The 20,663-nt window shown below is 35.5% G+C and overlaps 1 protein-coding gene across 1 annotated transcript in view; it reads left to right on the forward strand.

Moving 5' to 3' along the window:
* Window positions 1–906, forward strand: part of FOXD3 (forkhead box D3) — a 1,579-nt gene extending 673 nt beyond the window's left edge. The window contains exon 1 of the mRNA XM_075287683.1: window positions 1–906. This exon is cut by the window's left edge and continues 673 nt beyond it. Coding sequence (XP_075143784.1) covers window positions 1–789 — 789 coding nt within the window. The 3' untranslated portion in view covers window positions 790–906.
* The last annotated feature ends 19,757 nt before the right edge of the window (window positions 907–20,663 follow it).

Below are 20,663 nucleotides of genomic sequence, written 5' to 3' on the forward strand. Positions count from 1 at the left end.
CAGAGCCCCCAGAAGAAGCTAACCCTCAGTGGGATCTGTGAGTTTATCAGCAATCGCTTCCCTTACTACAGAGAGAAGTTCCCAGCCTGGCAAAACTCTATCCGACACAACCTGTCCCTCAATGACTGCTTCGTCAAGATCCCCAGAGAACCCGGCAACCCTGGAAAGGGCAACTACTGGACCCTGGACCCCCAGTCTGAAGACATGTTTGACAACGGCAGCTTCTTGAGGAGAAGGAAAAGGTTTAAAAGACACCAACCCGACAACTTGAGGGACCAGACTGCACTTATGATGCAGAGTTTTGGGGCTTACAGCCTGGCCAGTCCCTATGGCAGGCCCTATGGACTGCACCCCGCAGCTTATCCTCACCCAGCTGCATTGCAATATCCCTATATACCCCCTGTAGGGCCCATGCTGCCCCCAGCTGTCCCCCTGTTGCCTTCCACTGAACTCAGCAGGAAAACCTTCAACTCCCAGCTCAGTCCGAGCCTCCAGCTGCAGCTGAACAGCCTGAGCACTGCGGCTTCTATCATTAAATCCGAGCCCAGCAGCCGACCCTCCTTCAGTATAGAGAACATTATTGGGGTGTCAGCGGCCTCCTCTGCAGGGGCACAAACTTTCCTGAGACCCCCAGTGACTGTACAATCAGCCCTGATGAGCCACCAGCCCCTGTCACTCAGCAGAAGCACGGCCACCATCACCCCCATATTAAGCGTCCCCACAAATCTCCTATCAGGACAGTTTCTTCCGACAGCAGCCACTGCGGTCGCCAAATGGCCGGCGCAATAATCCCGGGCGACCCGCAAAAAAAAAAAAAAAAAACCTCTGCAAAAAAATAAACCCATGAGAAGGGACTGCGGTCTTGTATCTGTACATCCCTGGAATGCGTTGTGTACAGGTAACAACCTATAGATCATTTGTAAATATTTGTATCGGAAAAAAAAAAAAAATACAGCAAATCCTTATATTTGATCAATTTTCCTTTCTGGGTTTTTATTTTTGTAAGAAAATTGTAGCTTTAGAGCGCTGAGCTTTCATTTTTGTTGAAGGTTCACTTACTTTATGAAAACGGAAAAAAAAAAAAATATGTATAGAAAATTTTAAAATAATACGTTTTCGAGAAAATTGTACAAAAAAAAGAAAAAAGGCGAATCTCTAAAAATAAGTCTGTTTCTATATGAATGAAGATTCTATGTATCTAGTCACTGTTAACCCTTCGTGTTGTACACAATTTTGTAAATAAATTTTTTTTTTTGTAAAATGCGACAATTGTCTCCTGATTCTTTGTTATGTGAAGTGAGAAGAATCTGTCTTGTGTCAGGCGGCCGGAGAATTACAGGAAGGAATCCGGATTAATTGGGGATCGGATTAGGGAGAGATCGCTTTTACAATTTACCCTAAAATATATATCGGACAGAGAGATAATAGATTGCATCGGATTATTATATTACATAGATTAGATCATTAGATTGCATTATAGTATATATTGTATCTGTATGCCTATGTATATTCCAATACTTCATCTATATCAAATGTATCTGTTTCATCTATCTCCTATCTATCTATCTATCTATCTATCTATCTATCTATCTATCTCCTATCTTATACATAATATATTTATAGTTCTCTCCCTTATCTATATATTTAGAATTCTTTTTCGTTTCTATTAACTCAAATCACTATTAATCTAATATCTATCTTATGTCAATCTATTTATTTGTTGCTCTCTCTTATCTATTTTATTAATTTCTCATCTATTTATTTCATATATATTAATCAGTCTTCTGTCTTCTATTCATTCATCCTATCTATCCTTCTCATTTCTGTCTATATTTATCTGTATAATGTTCTTTCTTATATCTATTATGCTATGAATCTATTCCATAGATGTTTAATAAATATGTATCTATATTTCAAACTTATCTTATATCTATCTCGTCTATCTATCTATCTATCTATCTATCTATCTATCTATCTATCTATCTATCTATCTATCTCCTATCTATCTATCTGTCTGTCTCCTATCTATCTATTTATCTCCTATCTATCTATCTATCTATCTATCTATCTATCTAATCTATCTATCTTATCTATCTATCTTATCTATCTGTCTCCTATCTATCTATCTATCTATCTATCTATCTATCTATCTATCTCCTATCTATCTATCTGTCTGTCTCCTATCTATCTATTTATCTCCTATCTATCTATCTATCTATCTATCTATCTATCTATCTAATCTATCTATCTTATCTATCTATCTTATCTATCTGTCTCCTATCTATCTATCTATCTATCTATCTATCTATCTATCTATCTCCTATCTATCATCTATCTATCTATCTATCTATCTATCTCCTATCTATCTATCTCCTATCTATCTATCTATCTATCTATCTATCTATCTATCTATCTATCTATCTATCTATCTCCTATCTATCTATCTATCTATCTATCTATCTATCTATCTATCTATCATCTTGATTATCTATATGTCTATCTAACTATCTATTTATCTACCTACCCATTTCTTTCCATATGTGTAAGATGCTATATACATATCTATGTATATTTACTCATTTATTACTATTTTTTTTATAATAGATTGTTAAGGTTTAATTAAAATTGCTCATTAAAAATGTAGATAGATAAAAAAAAAGAAATCAATATTAAAGAGATAATAGAAAATAGGTCATTCTAATTTAGATGAACAATAGCACATAACAGTATTAAGAACTAATAATCCCATTCTGTAACCTCTCCCTGATAAGATTTATATATTTCTTATTATTGATCTTCTGTTCTCTGCTTTAGATTGTTAAAGTTGAATTAAAATTGCTCATTAAGAATATAGAAATTGATATTAAATAGATATTATAAAATAGGTTATTATATTGTAACAATATCACAGAACAATATTAAGAAATAATCGGCACATTTTGTAACATTTCCCTGATTTTGTATGTAGCTATTATATAACATTTCCCTGATTTTTTAGGTTATTATATAATATTTCCTTGATTTTTTAGGTTACTATTATATAATATTTCCCTGATTTTTTTTTAGCTAATTATTGTATAATATTTCCCTGATTTTTTTTAGCTAATTATCATATAATATTTCCTTGATTTTTTAGGTTATTATATAATATTTCCCTGATTTTTTTTAGGTTATTATTATATAATATTTCCTTTAATTTTAAACTAATTATTGTATAATATTTCCCTGATTTTTTTAGGTTATTATTGTATAATATTTCCCTGATTTTTTAAGCTAATTATTATATAATATTTCCCTGATTTTTTTTAGCTAATTATTATATAATATTTGCCTGATTTTTTAGCTAAATATTATATAATATTTCCCTGATTTTTTTTTAGCTAATTATTGTATAATATTTCCCTGATTTTTTTAGCTAATTATTGTATAATGTTTCCCTGATTTATTTTTAGCTAATTATTATATAATATTTCCCTGATTTTTTTGCTAATTATTGTATAATATTTCCTATTATTTGCTCTTCTGTTCTCTGCACACAATTAGTAATAGTGCCATTAATATTAATAATACAATGTTCACATCGGATGGATAATAGTGTAGCATTCCTATAAGGGGCTGTGTTGGCCTCCTCCAGCAGAGGCTCTGACCACGACCACGATGATGATGATGATGGTATTTGGAGCAGGACTAAGTGTGACTTTTAGGGCTGGGGTAATATTATCCCTGCCCTGAGTAAACATTTATGCTCCTGTATAAATATAAGGGAATAAAAGCCGATGAGAGCGCAGGGAGTTTATAAATAAGAGGAGTCACCTGAATACAGGGGGATTATGTATCACATACAGCACAGTGCACATTACACTCCATGTGCGGCGGCTGCGGCGGCGGCTGCTGCTGCGGTGATAAAACTTGCTTCACAGTTGTGTCTGGTTAATCGGTTCTGAGTAAACAGCAAATGGTCCTTCATTTGTACAAGAGGGAGGTTAGGACTAAATATAGCAGATCCCCCTGGGAAAAAGGGAAAGGACTTGTCTTCTTGAATTCACTTTTAGGCTCAAGAAGCTGCTGATCCGATGCTTCTAAATGGCATTGGATAACAGGGTCTCATTCCAGGCCTGATCCTTTGTTACTTATAAAATTACTTCTTCATATCTCAGTACATAGCAGCAATACCTCCGGCTGACAGGAGCTGGCGAGGGAGAGACAGGGCTGAGCAGGGAACGCAAGACAGCCGGGAACGCGGCCTCACACTACACCACACACTGACTGCTACGTCTTACTATATTCTGATTACAATATTCCATCTTAATGATTTACTTCTCTGCTCCTCTGACTAGTAGAATGGTCTTAGTAGTTTATTAGCACATTACCATCTATTATTACTAGATTATTACTCCGTTACTTTCACCACCGCCGCTCTGTGTCCTTTATTCCCAATACTTCAGCCTATTACTATAGTTTTATTACTATGTTACATTATTACTATTCCGCCTTCACCGCCACTACACTAGTACTCGATGTATCACATATTACTAGTAACATATCTGTAGCAGGTTAGCATAGTATATTAGTATATTATATACTATAGACTTTGTATATTATTTAGTAGCAGTGCAATATTCTTAATAGTTTGGTATATTATTAATTTTTTATTAGTATATTATTACATCCTTTAGTAGTACAATATTCTTAATAGTTCAGTATATTTTTATGATTATATTATTCCTATTGTGCTATTAATTTCCTTTTATTACTATTATTTGATTATTTTTAATCCTATATTATTCTTAATCCTATTTTACTTATTTTTAATCCTATTTTTTATTTTATAATATCATTTTATATTATTAATCTTTTAGATGTTAGTATTAGATGCATGGTGCGCGTGTCTATAGATTGTTGTTATATTATTATTATTTGCACGCCCACAATAAATATTTCTTGCACATTCTATATTTTTACATTTTTTTTACTAGATTTTTTTTTTATTTTTTTGCAATCAGGAATGTTACTTAGATATCTGTATTTTATATCACATTATTGATGCAGTCTAAAAGATTTTCATAGCTTTGATTTTGTTCTATTTTTGTAATATAAATATATTTTTTAATTCAATTTTTTTCATTCAATGTAAATAGTTTACAGACAGTGGTTGCAATTTTGTGATTTATTTTTTGTATTTTGTGATTTATTTATTTTTTTGCATTTTGTGATATATTTTTTTGTATTTTGTGATTTTTTTTGTATTTTGTGATTTTTTTTGTATTTTGTGATTTTTTTTTGCATTTTGTGATTTTTTTTGTATTTTGTTCTTTATTTTTTTGTATTTTGTTCTTCATCATTTTTGTTCTAAATGTTTTTGTTGTTTTTTTTTTTTAAATTTATTTCTTAATAAACAATGGCAAACATTTACCAACAATATTGAGCTTTTTCCCCCCTTTTACTTTGCTGGTTATAAGAATGCCACACGCTTGATTAAGAAAAAAAAATGTAATAATTCAATAAAAAAAATAAAATAAAAGCTAATGAGTATAATTAGCAAATGACAGCGAGAGCCCACCACGAGGCTGGAGAAATAACATGGTCACCAGAGTTTGGACAGCTGTGTTTTCTGCTCTTATGGGGTCAAAGGGAACATAAAACTACTAGCATCTAGATACTAGGTATCACTATATCTCAGCCGCTAGTGGGGATGTGCTGCAGGACTGGCTGCGGCCTCTAGGTGGCAGAGCGGCAATACTGCAAAGCGGGATTTGTCATCCTGGGAATGGTTTTCCTCTGCAAAACATTTCATCTTGTATTCTTAGAAATTGAAAAATGAAATCATTTGCTATAATAATACTCTAACCTTTTCTGTTCGTATAGAGACTCAAATAAATCTGAATAAATCGGAATTTCTAATTGTTTTGTGGCATGCTATGTATTTGTGTGTGTGTGTATATATATATATATATATATATATATATATATATATATACATATACAAATATGTATACACCATTGCTGACAAATAGAGATTTATATTTAAATATTTGTATTTGGTTTAGATATAATGTATAAGATTCCAATTAGGAATTAATATTCAATTAACATTCAGATTTTATATATATATATATATATATATATATATATATATATATTTCTCTCTCTCTCTATATATATATATACACATATATATATATATATATATATATATAATCTGAATGATAATTGAGTGTTAGTTCCTAATTGCTTTTGTAGCATTCCAGTATTAATATGTGTATATATGGATATATAAATATAATATATAATACTGTATATTTATATAATGTATAGATAGATACAATGTATATATAAATAGATATATAGCTAGTGTTTTTATAATATATATATTATATATTATATATTATATACACATATCCTATAGATATATTTCAATGTATAATATATAATTCTAGCAATTCTATAGAATGATACAGTAATGTGTATATTATATAAATTGCTATATAATACTATTTTTTATTTCAATAACGCCAACATATTCCGCAGCGCTGTACAATTAGTAAGGTTGAAATACAGACAGAAAGATACACGTCCCTAGTATTTATTATTGGTGCGATTATTGGTGATTTTGGATGTACTCGCTCATGTCCTGCTGTATTAGCAGTGATGAGATGTCACTTAGGGCTCAGCCCCAGGATTAGCTTCCTGTAATGGTTTTGGATGGAGGTGTCAGTGCAGAGCTGCGGCTTTGTAATGTCATGTACAAGTGCTGGCTGCTGCCACTGAACTTCCAGCTCCGTCCATGTAACCCGGTCTTATTTTGTGCTTTTCTCTCAGCTTCAATAAACTATTTGACACACATGGGAAAACCTGACACTGTTAGTGACAGATGTCTATTAGTATAAAGCATAGCAGCCTGTCCTGCGGGTGTATTAAACGTAACCGGATACTAAACATGGGGAAAATGACCAAGCTCTGCTCCTAACAGTTGCTGGACGAACATCCAGGGCCAACATTTCACTGGTGATTTACAACAATGGAAAAATATACCCTTCACTGGCCAGGACACTGAATACAGCGAAGCCCATAAGACGGCTGCAAGCGGGTGCAAAAAAAGCAGGATAACAGGGAGCAATAGCTCAGCAATGGAGCAAAAGGCAGGCAGGGAATGGAGGAAATGTAGCATCAAGAAAGAAGTGAGGAAAACAAAGTCTGTCTATATATATGTGTGTGTGTGTGTGTGTGTGTATTATTTATTCATTATATTAATGTTTTATTTTCTTATTTTACATATATATGATCTCTTCCAATTTTATATTTTATTAATGTTTTCGATCTTGAAAACTGTAATAAAATATATGAATACAAAATATTTAATATAATAAATATTTAATCTAATAAAAATTAAAAAAAATATAATCTATCTATCATCTATATACTGTATATAGTGATTACTAGAGTATATGCATTACACCCTACTATAGGCTACAAAGGTTTGCCCCATGTATCTATTATATCCAGTGCACTATAGTGATTATTATGCACTATACGCCAGATAACCCCTTAACCCAGTGTATATAGAAGCCACTACCTATACACCAGCTGTATCCACACAGGCTGCGGCTATGGTAGGTATATAACACAGTGTATAACAGTAAGTGGATCAGTCAGACAGTGACACCTTATTATGTGTCCTGTAATATCTTATAGTAGAGCTCAGGAGTCTCCTGGATCCCCTCTGTCCTGGCTACACTGCAGGGAATACATGGAAGATCCGACATTGTATGGAACAGACTCAGGAGAAGCCGCAAAATATCAATTACTCACACCAAAGGCAAATATTAAGGAGAAAGCTCAGGTATCCAGTAAATATCCAGCCCAGAAATCTAATGGTTAATGTATATTCACTGTGGGGAAATGTGACAAAACTGCAACTGTGAAAATGAAAAAAATCTATATCATATCTATCTATCTATCTATCTATCTATCTATCTATCTATCTATCTATTTATCTCCTATCTATCTATCTATCTATCTATCTATCTCCTATCTATCTATCTATCTATCTATCTATCTATCTATCTATCTATCTCCTATCTATCTATCTATCTCCTATCTATCTATCTATCTATCTATCTATCTATCTAGCTCCTATCTATCTATCTATCTATCTATCTATCTATCTATCTCCTATCTATCTATCTATCTATCTATCTATCTCCTATCTATCTATCTATCTATCTATCTATCTATCTATCTATCTCCTATCTATCTATCTATCTATCTATCTATCTATCTATCTCCTATCTATCTATCTATCTATCTATCTATCTATCTATCTATCTATCTCCTATCTATCTATCTATCTCCTATCTATCTATCTATCTATCTATCTATCTCCTATCTATCTATCTATCTATCTATCTATCTATCTATCTATCTCCTATCTATCTATCTATCTATCTATCTATCTATCTATCTATCTCCTATCTATCTATCTATCTATCTATCTATCTCCTATCTATCTATCTATCTATCTATCTATCTCCTATCTATCTATCTATCTATCTATCTATCTATCTCCTATCTATCTATCTATCTATCTATCTATCTATCTCCTATCTATCTATCTATCTATCTATCTATCTATCTATCTATCTAGCTCCTATCTATCTATCTATCTATCTATCTCCTATCTATCTATCTATCTATCTATCTCCTATCTATCTATCTCATATCTATCTATCTCCTATCTATCTATCTATCTATCTATCTATCTATCTATCTCCTATCTATCTATCTATCTATCTATCTATCTATCTATCTCCTATCTATCTATCTATCTCCTATCTATCTATCTATCTATCTATCTCCTATCTATCTATCTCCTATCTATCTATCTATCTATCTATCTCCTATCTATCTATCTATCTATCTATCTCCTATCTATCTATCTATCTATCTATCTATCTATCTATCTATCTATCTATCTCCTATCTATCTATCTATCTATCTATCTCCTATCTATCTATCTATCTATCCATCTCCTATCTATCTATCCATCTCCTATCTATCTATCTATTTATCTATCTATCCATCTCCTATCTATCTATCTATCTATCTATCTATCTATCTATCTCCTATCTATCTATCTCCTATCTATCTATCTATCTATCTATCTATCTATCTATCTATCTCCTATCTATCTATCTATCTATCTATCTGGACTTTTATTAGCCCAAATGCAACATTTCAGTCCACAAAGAACCTTTATTAAGCAATAGAGAGAGATCAAAGTGATATTATATATAGTGCAAAATGTATCATATCAATAACTAATCAATTCCAAGGTGAAAAAGCAATATTGTAAATATATGACATATAGTGTACTGTATATATATAGTGTAGATGTAAAATATAGTGTAGATATAAGAATTAGTGTAGATATGAGATATAGTGAAAATATAAGATATAGTATAGATATAACATACAGAATAGATAAGATACAGTGTAGATATGAGATATAGTGCAAATATAACATATAGTGTAGATATAACATATAGTGTAGATATGAGATATAGTGTAGATATGAGATACAGTGTAGATATAACATATAGTGTAGATATGAGATATAGTGTAGATATAACATATATTGTAGATATAACATATAGTGCAGATATAACAAAGTGTAGATCTGAGACATTGTGTAGATATAACATATAGTGTGGATATGAGATACAGTGTAGATATAACATATAGTGTAGATATGAGATATAGCGTAGATATGAGATACAGTGTAGATATGAGACATTGTGTAGATATGAGATATAGTGTAGATATGAGATACAGTGTAGATATGAGACATTGTGTAGATATAACATATAGTGTAGATATGAGATATAGTGTAGATATAAGATATAGCGTAGATATAAGATATAGTGTAAATATGAGATATAGTGTAGATATAACATATAGTGTAGATATGAGATATAGTGTAGATATAGCATATAGTGTAGATATGAGATATAGTGTAGATATAGCATATAGTGTAGATATGAGATATAGTGTAGATATGAGATACAGTGTAGATATAACATATAGTGTAGATATGAGATACAGTGTAGATATAACATATAGTGTAGATATGAGATACAGTGTAGATATAGCATATAGTGTAGATATGAGATACAGTGTAGATATAGCATATAGTGTAGATATGAGATACAGTGTAGATATAGCATATAGTGTAGATATGAGATACAGTGTAGATATAACATATAGTGTAGATATGAGATACAGTGTAGATATAGCATATAGTGTAGATATGAGATATAGTGTAGATATAGCATATAGTGTAGATATGAGATATAGTGTAGATATAGCATATAGTGTAGATATGAGATACAGTGTAGATATGAGACATTGTGTAGATATGAGATACAGTGTAGATATGAGACATTGTGTAGATATAACACATAGCGTAGATATCTCAATCATGTAGAAACACAGATATGTATAAAAATAAGTGTAAAACAAATATTCCCATAATCCACAATTATTCAAAAATACAGTAACAATAATGTAATTTAATAAAGAGCATCCATGTCTATATCATAATGAGATATCCCCATAGGCTGGTCAGATTATAATCCATATGTATTCCTGTATGGCACTATAACGGCGTCTTATATGTGCAACTGCGCAGACGTGTATTCTAATTGGGTAATGGGCCACAAAGCAAATGGCAATGCAGTCACATGTGACCTCCCAATGACAGCCGCTCTTACATAGCGGACTGTCGCCATATTGTTCATTGAAGGCCATATTAAATAAGAACTGATTAGTGCACAGATATGTGTAGATATGTATATATATATATATATATATATATACCCAATATTATAATATGATCTCACATGGTGTATAAGGTTATACAGTCCTATGAAAAAGTTTGGGCACCCCTATTAATCTTAATCATTTTTAGTTCTAAATATTTTGGTGTTTGCAGCAGCCATTTCAGTTTGATATATCTAATAACTGATGGTCACAGTAATATTTCAGGATTGAAATTAGGTTTATTGTACTAACAGAAAATGCGCAATATGCATTAAACCAAAATTTGACCGGTGCAAAAATATGGGCACCTCAACAGAAAAGTGACATTAATATTTAGTACATCCTCCTTTTGCAAAGATAACGGCCTCTAGTCGCTTCCTGTAGCTTTTAATCAGTTCCTGGATCCTGGATAAAGGGATTTTGGACCATTTCTTTCTACAAAACAATTCAAATTCAGTTAAGTTTGATGGTCGCCGAGCATGGACAGCCCGCTCTCAAATGATCTGAAAACAAAGATTGTTCAACATAGTTGTTCAGGGGAAGGATACAAAAAGTTGTCTCAGAGATTTAACCTGTCAGTTTCCACTGTGAGGAACATAGTAAGGAAATGGAAGACCACAGGGACAGTTCTTGTTAAGCCCAGAAGTGGCAGGCCAAGAAAAATATCAGAAAGGCAGAGAAGAAGAATGGTGAGAACAGTCAAGGACAATCCACAGACCACCTCCAAAGAGCTGCAGCATCATCTTGCTGCAGATGGTGTCACTGTGCATCGGTCAACCATACAGCGCACTTTGCACAAGGAGAAGCTGTATGGGAGAGTGATGAGAAAGAAGCCGTTTCTGCACGTACGCCACAAATAGAGTCGCCTGAGGTATGAAAAAGCACATTTGGACAAGGCAGCTTCATTTTGGAAACAAAAATTGAGTTGTTTGGTTATAAAAAAAAGGCGTTATGCATGGCGTCCAAAAAGAAACAGCATTCCAAGAAAAACACATGCTACCCACTGTAAAATTTGGTGGAGGTTCCATCATGCTTTGGGGCTGTGTGGCCAATGCCGGCATCGGGAATCTTGTTAAAGTTGAGAGTCGCATGGATTCCACTCAGTATCAGCAGATTCTTGAGAATAATGTTCAAGAATCAGTGACGAAGTTGAAGTTACGCCGGGGATGGATATTTCAGCAAGACAATGATCCAAAACACTGCTCCAAATCAACTCAGGCATTCATGCAGAGGAACAATTACAATGTTCTGGAATGGCCATCCCAGTCCCCAGACCTGAATATCATTGAACATCTGTGGGATGATTTGAAGCGGGCTGTCCATGCTCGGCGACCATCTAACTTAACTGAACTTGAATTGTTTGTCCAAAATACCTTTATCCAGGATCCAGGAACTGATTAAAAGCTACAGGAAGCGACTAGAGGCTGTTATCTTTGCAAAAGGAGGATGTACTAAATATTAATGTCACTTTTCTGTTGAGGTGCCCATACTTTTGCACCGGTCAAATTTTGGTTTAATGCATATTGCACATTTTCTGTTAGTACAATAAACCTCATTTCAATCCTGAAATATTACTGTGTCCATCAGTTATTAGATATATCAAACTGAAATGGCTGTTGCAAACACCAAAATATTTAGAACTAAAAATGATTAAGATTAATAGGGGTGCCCAAACTTTTTCATAGGACTGTATAGCACAGAGAGTATGGTGAATTGCTAAAACAGAGACTAAGACACTCCTGGTACAGCGGTATCAGAAAATGAGGGGGCGCGACCATCCCATATCGACTGCTTTGGTAATCACATTTATTTGGGTATGGGTATAAGGGTTATGTTTTGTATATGAATAGATGTATTGCAGTATAGGTGAGTAGGGAATATGTGGCAGTCGCTCCCCCTCATTTTCTGATACCGCTGTACCGGAGTGTCGGGGTCTCTGATTCGCCGTATACTCTGTGCTATATAACCTAATACCCCATGTGAGAATATATTGTAATATTGAGTATATATATATTGGTTTATTTAATAACCATATACATTATGATGGATATAATATACAGCACATACATGTCTGGGCACTAAGCAGTTCTTATTTAATATGCCCTTCAATGAACAATATCTGCACAAGAGCGGCTGCCACTAGGAGGTCACATGACTGCCACGTATTCTCTTTTGCTTTGTGGCCCATTACCCAAATAAAATACACGCCTGCGCAGTTGCACATATAAGACGCTGTCATGGTGCCATACAGGAATACATGTGGACTGTAATCTGACCAGCCTATGGGGAGAGCTCATTATTATATGGATGTTCTTTATTATATTACATTATTGTTACTGTATTTTGAGTGGTTGTGGATTATTTTTTTTACACTTATTTTTATACATATCTGTGATTCTACATGATTGAGATATTTACACTATATGTTATTTCTGTACTATATCTTATATATACATCATATCTTATATCTACACTACGGTATATCTCATATCTGCACTATATCTCATATCTACACTATATCTTATATCTACACTACGGTATATCTCATACCTGCACTATATCTGATATCTACACTATATCTTATATATACACCTTATCTTACATCTACACTATATCTTATATCTACACTGTATCTTATATATACACTATATCTTATATCTATACTATATCTTATATCTACACTGTATCTTGTAACCAAACTATATCTTATATATACACCTTATCTTACATCTACACTATATGTTATAGCTACACTATATCTTATATATACACACTATGTCTTATATCTTATATCTACACTATATCTTATATATAGACTATATTGTTTTTTTCCCTTATTGATTGGAATTGATTCCTTATTGATGATACATTTTGCACTATATATGATGTCACTTTGATCTCTCTCCAATGCTTAATAGAGGTTCTTTGTGAACTGAAACAGTGTTGCACACGGAGTTACGCTCCGCTCATTCTGAACGTAAAACTCGTTTAGAGTGAGCGGCGTAAAAACCAGATCCCATTGACTTGAATTGGTGAGTACGTGCGTATCACATTGAATGCAATAGGGAAAAAAGCCTCCTATTGATTCCAATGGTTAGCGCGCGTATGACGGCACCCATTCAAGTCAATGGGATCTGGTTTTTACGCGCTCATTCTAAACGAGTTTTACATTCAGAATGAGCGGAGTGTATACTCAGTGTGCAAGATCCATTACAGCTAATAAAAGTACACTATTTTCACATTTTCGTGTGCTGCCCATTTTTTTAATTTTATATATATATATATAGACGGCTTCTGACCAAAATGTAGCTATTTGTGCTGCTCTTTTCTATATTTCTTTTATCTATCTTCACATACATATATCCCATATCTATCTCCTATCTATCTATCTATCTATCTATCTATCTATCTATCTATCTATCTCCTATCTATCTATCTATCTATCTATCTATCTATCTATCTCCTATCTATCTATCTATCTATCTATCTATCTATCTCCTATCTATCTATCTATCTATCTATCTCCTATCTATCTATCTATCTATCTATCTATCTATCTATCTATCTATCCATCTGTTTTAACTGTCTGTATATCTAGAAACTCTCACTGAAATACTTGTCTATTATTACTATATACTTATATATACCAGTTGACCTATGAACCCCACCAGGCGAGGTTATTTTGGAAGTGACCTAGGACATGAAACTATATCCAGTACATAGAATAGGCTTCAAACATCCAATGGGAAAAGTGGACACACAAATAAACTCTGCAACCCATATAGACAGATAGGAGAGAGATAGATAGATAGATAGATAGATAGATAGATAGATAGATAGGAGATAGATAGATAGATAGGAGATAGATAGATAGATAGATAGATAGATAGATAGATAGATAGATAGATAGATAGGAGATAGATAGGAGATAGATAGATAGATAGATAGATAGATAGATAGGAGATAGATAGATAGATAGATAGATAGATAGATAGATAGATAGATAGATAGATAGATAGATAGGAGATAGATAGATAGATAGGAGATAGAGTGTTGTCCAAAAGTATTGGCACCCCTGCAATTAAAGGTTGTGCTACCAAGTATTAGGCTGAGGGCGTCAATACTTCTGTCCGCACCAGTTTTGGAGTTTTCTGTAAAATGATCAATGATGTGACTTTTTTTTCATTCTCTTTTGTGTTTTTTCATTGTAAGCAAAATAACTGAAGATATTACCAAAGAGTTTGTGCTTGTAATCATTATCTGGGGGACAGCGAGGATTATCTGACAGAACTGCGGGGGGGGGACAAGACTTTTGGCCAACACTGTATTTATGACGTCAAGATCACCTCCATAATATTATGGCTCATGGCTGTATTAGTATTATATATTAGTATTATGTACTAGAGAGCTTTATACTGTAGGAAAGTCAGACTGTAGGGACAGGTCATATAACATGTAGACGTGTATTAGAAAGATGACGCACGTGGCACTCATTGTACATGTGACTACTTGTGCTATTTTAGATCTTGGTTTCCAACATGTATGACAAGTGGGGGAAAAGGAAAAGAGGCTAAATCAAGTAATTGTTGTCTAGATGTACAAAACAGTACTGTATATGTATACTGTAACATCTCCATAGACTTCTATGGACCAGACATATCTGTACTGACAAGTGTAGTCACCAGGAAACTGCAAAAAAATCTGCAAATTGAGCTGGAATGGAGCAAGTACTATGGACCTGGCGTAGGAAAGAGATATTCTGCTGCAGATGTATTGTATCTAGGGGAGACCATCATACAGATCCATCATACAGATCCATCATCAGACACATTCACTGCAATAGCTAAAGAACAAATAAAACTCTTAGATATAGGCAGAGATGCCAATATATACAGTATATGATACACATATACGTATAATATATACTCCTCCCTCCATCGCAGGACACTACAATTGGCCTATCCAGGCTGATAACAGGGAACAACAGACTGACTCACATGCATAATAAATGGAAAGCAGACACTTCTTAGGGTTACTGTCTCTTTAAATAAATCTCTATCTGTGGTAATAAAGATATACGGCAATGAAGATGTATCTAATCCACAGGAGCCGTCTGTATCTAATCCACAGGAGACATCCGTATCTAATCTGCAGGAGCCGTCCGTCAGATACAGGGCCCAGACTCGGATATAATATCATATAATCTCACTGGAGTCCAGAAGTGAAAATACATAAAATATACAATGCTGCCGCCTGAATATTTCATGTCTTTATAATATATGGCGGATGTGTAATGACAGGGATATCCACTATTTATATGGAGTGTCAGCCGCCCGCCATAGCCTGCTCCGTATGACAACAATATACAAGTGAAGGATGGCAGAAGAACTAAACTTTTGTAGGGCGTATGTAAGGCGTCCGGCTGATCTATGGGCCAGATTTCCTCCACATCGTTCTATTCCCGGGGACTCATTATAATACGGTGATTTATATTTTATAAGCTATTTCCCCATGACTACTGGCTATGACCAACACCGACCATTACATTTAAGATTTCTCCCCAAAGTTAAATTGGAAGGAGTAACAATAATGTTATATGGGTATGATAAATCCAATCTATGATGGCGTCAGATGCCGGGTCAGAGAAGGGGTAGGGGTCAAGAAAAACACAAGGAGAAATATAGTTTTATCCTGACCCCGGCAAGGTTTGGAGGAAGGGGGTCTGCATCTTAATAGAAACTGCGAAACTGGTGTCTATAGGTAATGTCTGATCTACAAGTATTGTACTGATCCTGAGTTACATCCTGTATTATACTCCAGAGCTGCGCTCACTATTCTGCTGATACAGTCACTGTGTACATACATTACATTACTTATCCTGTATTATACTCCAGAGCTGCGCTCACTATTCTGCTGGTGCGGTCACTGTGTACATACATTACATTACTTATCCTGTATTATAATCCAGAGCTGCGCTCCCTATTCTGCTGGTGCAGTCACTGTGTACATACATTACATTACTTATCCTGTATTATACTCCAGAGCTGCGCTCACTATTCTGCTGGTACAGTCACTGTGTACATACATTACATTACTTATCCTGTATTATACTCCAGAGCTGCGCTCACTATTCTGCTGGTGCAGTCACTGTGTACATACATTACATTACTTATCCTGTATTATACTCCAGAGCTGCGCTCACTATTCTGCTGGTACAGTCACTGTGTACATACATTACATTACTTATCCTGTATTATACTCCAGAGCTGCGCTCACTATTCTGCTGGTACAGTCACTGTGTACATACATTACATTACTTATCCTGTATTATACTCCAGAGCTGCGCTCACTATTCTGCTGGTACAGTCACTGTGTACATACATTACATTACTTATCCTGTATTATACTCCAGAGCTGCGCTCACTATTCTGCTGGTACAGTCACTGTGTACATACATTACATTACTTATCCTGTATTATACTCCAGAGCTGCACTCACTATTCTGCTGGTACAGTCACTGTGTACATACATTACATTACTTATCCTGTATTATACTCCAGAGCTGCACTCACTATTCTGCTGGTACAATCACTGTGTACATACATTACATTACTTATCCTGTATTATACTCCAGAGCTGCGCTCACTATTCTGCTGGTACAGTCACTGTGTACATACATTACATTACTTATCTTGTATTATACTCCAGAGCTGCGCTCACTATTCTGCTGGTGCAGTCACTGTGTACATACATTACATTACTTATCCTGTATTATACTCCGGAGCTGCGCTCACTATTCTGCTGGTGCAGTCACTGTGTACATACACTACATTACTTATCCTGTATTATACTCCAGAGCTGCGCTCACTATTCTGCTGGTACAGTCACTGTGTACATACATTACTTATCCTGTATTATACTCCAGAGCTGCACTCACTATTCTGCTGGTACAGTCATTGATCACAAGATATGCTAATTTGGCTCTATACTGTCAGGTGGGCAGTCTCTGACTATCTGCTCCAGTTTGGTACTGCCCACCTGACTAATCCGCATATTGGTGCTGAAACTATTCCAAAATCATTGGCAGGGTTTCTAATAAAGAATACAAACCATGAAGTTGGCTGAGGTGGTAGAAGTCTCCCTTTAATGTTATCTTATCTGAGCTCCTCCTCTGCTCTGTTAACAGCATTTAGTGATCTGCTTTACAGCACAGTCATGACCATAGACAGCAATAGACTGGAGCCGACTCACAGAGGACCATGGGAGAGTTTTATGCTCTGTATATGGAGGGGGAGGAGATAAACCAAGACATCATCTATTGTCAGTAGTTATGTCATGATGGTTCACTAGCCTTAGTGGCCAAAGTGAAAACTGCAAGGTATAATACTTTTTTTTTTTTTTTTTTTAATCATAGATAGTGACATGGGAAATTATTCAAAAACTTAACAAAATTTCTTTAAAAATCTGTTTAACAAAAATAATACCACAGTTGAATACATTGATCATTTTCTGGTGATACATTCCCTTTACAACGACACACTGCGAATTAGAAATGAAACTTTTTTTCTATTTACAGCCTGTGGATGAGATTTGGTAATAGTCTGCTTTTTTTAGGTTTAGCGGCCAGAGTGAAAATTGCAGGCTATAGTATTTTTTTTTTTTTATAATCTATAATAATAAATTTTTTAATTTTTTTTTAAATGTAGAAAATAAAAAAAGGTCCATTCCCTTTTAGCAGTTCCCATTCCCTATAGCCTTACCGCCCGCTCTTGAGTTACGATAGACCATCTCGGGGTGGTAAGGGTTAAGGTGATGCGGATTATGGACTGAGGCTACACCAGGCATTAACCTCCCATGGAAGAATTTTTATTCAGTGAATGTTCAATGTAGCAGCTACAGATGAACTTAGCGCGTCTCCTGTACTGAGCAGGGAACAGACTCTCCAGCCATAAAATGCACTTAACAGTCTATTTAATAGTGGCGAGGTCCTTGAAAACGCAATCTCCATGCTAATCTCGCCTTTTTCCGAAATCACAGAGGGAAAATAGGTCAGCGGCGGGCGGAATTCTCTCCTAGTATCGGAAATCTGACATTTATTCTTATTTAAACAAGTAAGTAAACTTGGCTTAATTTTATTCCGGATTCAGTAAGCAAGAGGAGAAGGTACGGGGGCCGGGCGGGCGGGGGGCCGGGGGGGCTTGTCAGGTTTATGAAGATGGCGGGCCGGTATCGTGGCAGAGTAATCTCCTGGTGCTCCATAATGGATCATTAAGTGTACCCAGGAATTAACTAAACTGCCACCTCCAGGCTTTACCTACAGTGAAGGAGTAATAGCCCCTGAGCAACAAAATCCGTGGAACGCTGAAAGGACGGCCACTGCTGCGGCGGCGGCCCGAGACCGGGAGAGGAGCACTTAGTGACTGATGAGCCGTGGGCTAATTGTCACTTGTATCTACATGCGGACGGCCATTCATTTGGATATTTAACTTTCCTGATTGTTTTCCAATATCTCTGCAGATCACAGATGACTGAGCGCAGCGCGGCACAGGCCGAGCCCGGAAAAAAGTTCAATTAAATTTGCATATTAAAACGGAATTATTGATATGGTCGGTATACAGGATTTGGGGGGGGGGGGGGTTTACAACCAAGGTAATGTCGCTACGTGGCAAACTCAGCTCGCTCTGCTTACACGGGACGGGTCCACACGATAGACTGAAGTCGGGCAGGGGCCCATTTGGGTCAGAGCTCAGGAATTTCGATAATAGCCGTGCTGTCAGGCCCGCCGCTGGGGTTGAGCCAATCTTGAGATTTCAGGATCGTTTTTAAAATCCGATTTTCCATAATTCTTTCAGCCGATCCCAATCTTGAAATTTGCTCGATCGCCGATCGGGATGCGATCTTTTCCGATCCCGATCACTGAACGCTAATGTTAGCTTTTCTCACAATGATTGGCCAGTAGCCAAGCATTGTGGGAAATAACGTGAGACCTCGATCCCGCCTAAAAAGATCGGGATTGGAATTCTGATCCCGATCGTGAAATTTGCTCAATCGCCGATGGGAATCCAATCTTTTCTGATCCTGATTGCTCAACCCTACCCGCCACTGACTACAAAGGGTTGTCCTATGGACACTTGTCCTCTATGTACAGGAAAGGCGACAAGTGTCCGACTGCTGGGGGTGTTACTTATGCACTTAATGTTGGGACCCCCACTTATTACAAGAACAGGGGTCCTAAGTCCCCCTCATTTTAATACAGCAGGGACATGTCCACTGACACTCCAAATAAAGGGGTATTCCTATCTCATTAGACAGAGGTTAATGGGAAGGGTCCGATCACTCAGACCCCGACCTATCAGGAGCATGAGGGAGTTTTGAGTGCTGGCCGGACCAAACCATCAGAAATGGGAACCTCATTCTCATGATCGGTGGGGTTCGCAGCCATAAGAGGAGGGGCTAAGTGTTCTCCAGTGACAATGCCTTTAATAAGAAATCCCAAGTGACTCCATAAAGTCAATGAGGAGCCCGGTAAATCTTAAAGAGATGTCTAGGACAAAGGCTGGGGCCCCCATTATTTAGACATGATTGGAGGTCTGACACGATAGAGAAATGGGCCTAAAGGTGCAAACGCTATTTTATTTTTCTTACAACTAGGAAGACTTTGGAAATGTTTGAACAAGTTTTTCCAAAAATGTATAGTGTACAGCTAAGATCCACAGATTAAAGGGGAACATAGACATGAGAACTGTACTGAGAATCCCATATTATTTATGGAGCTTAAAGGGGTTTTGCACATTGAGGATTTCACCTGGGCCGATCAGCTGATCCGGCGGCCATGACAGTATTGT

This window comes from Leptodactylus fuscus, chromosome 9, assembly GCF_031893055.1.
Source record: "Leptodactylus fuscus isolate aLepFus1 chromosome 9, aLepFus1.hap2, whole genome shotgun sequence".
In the NCBI taxonomy this organism is placed as follows: Eukaryota; Metazoa; Chordata; class Amphibia; order Anura; family Leptodactylidae; genus Leptodactylus; species Leptodactylus fuscus.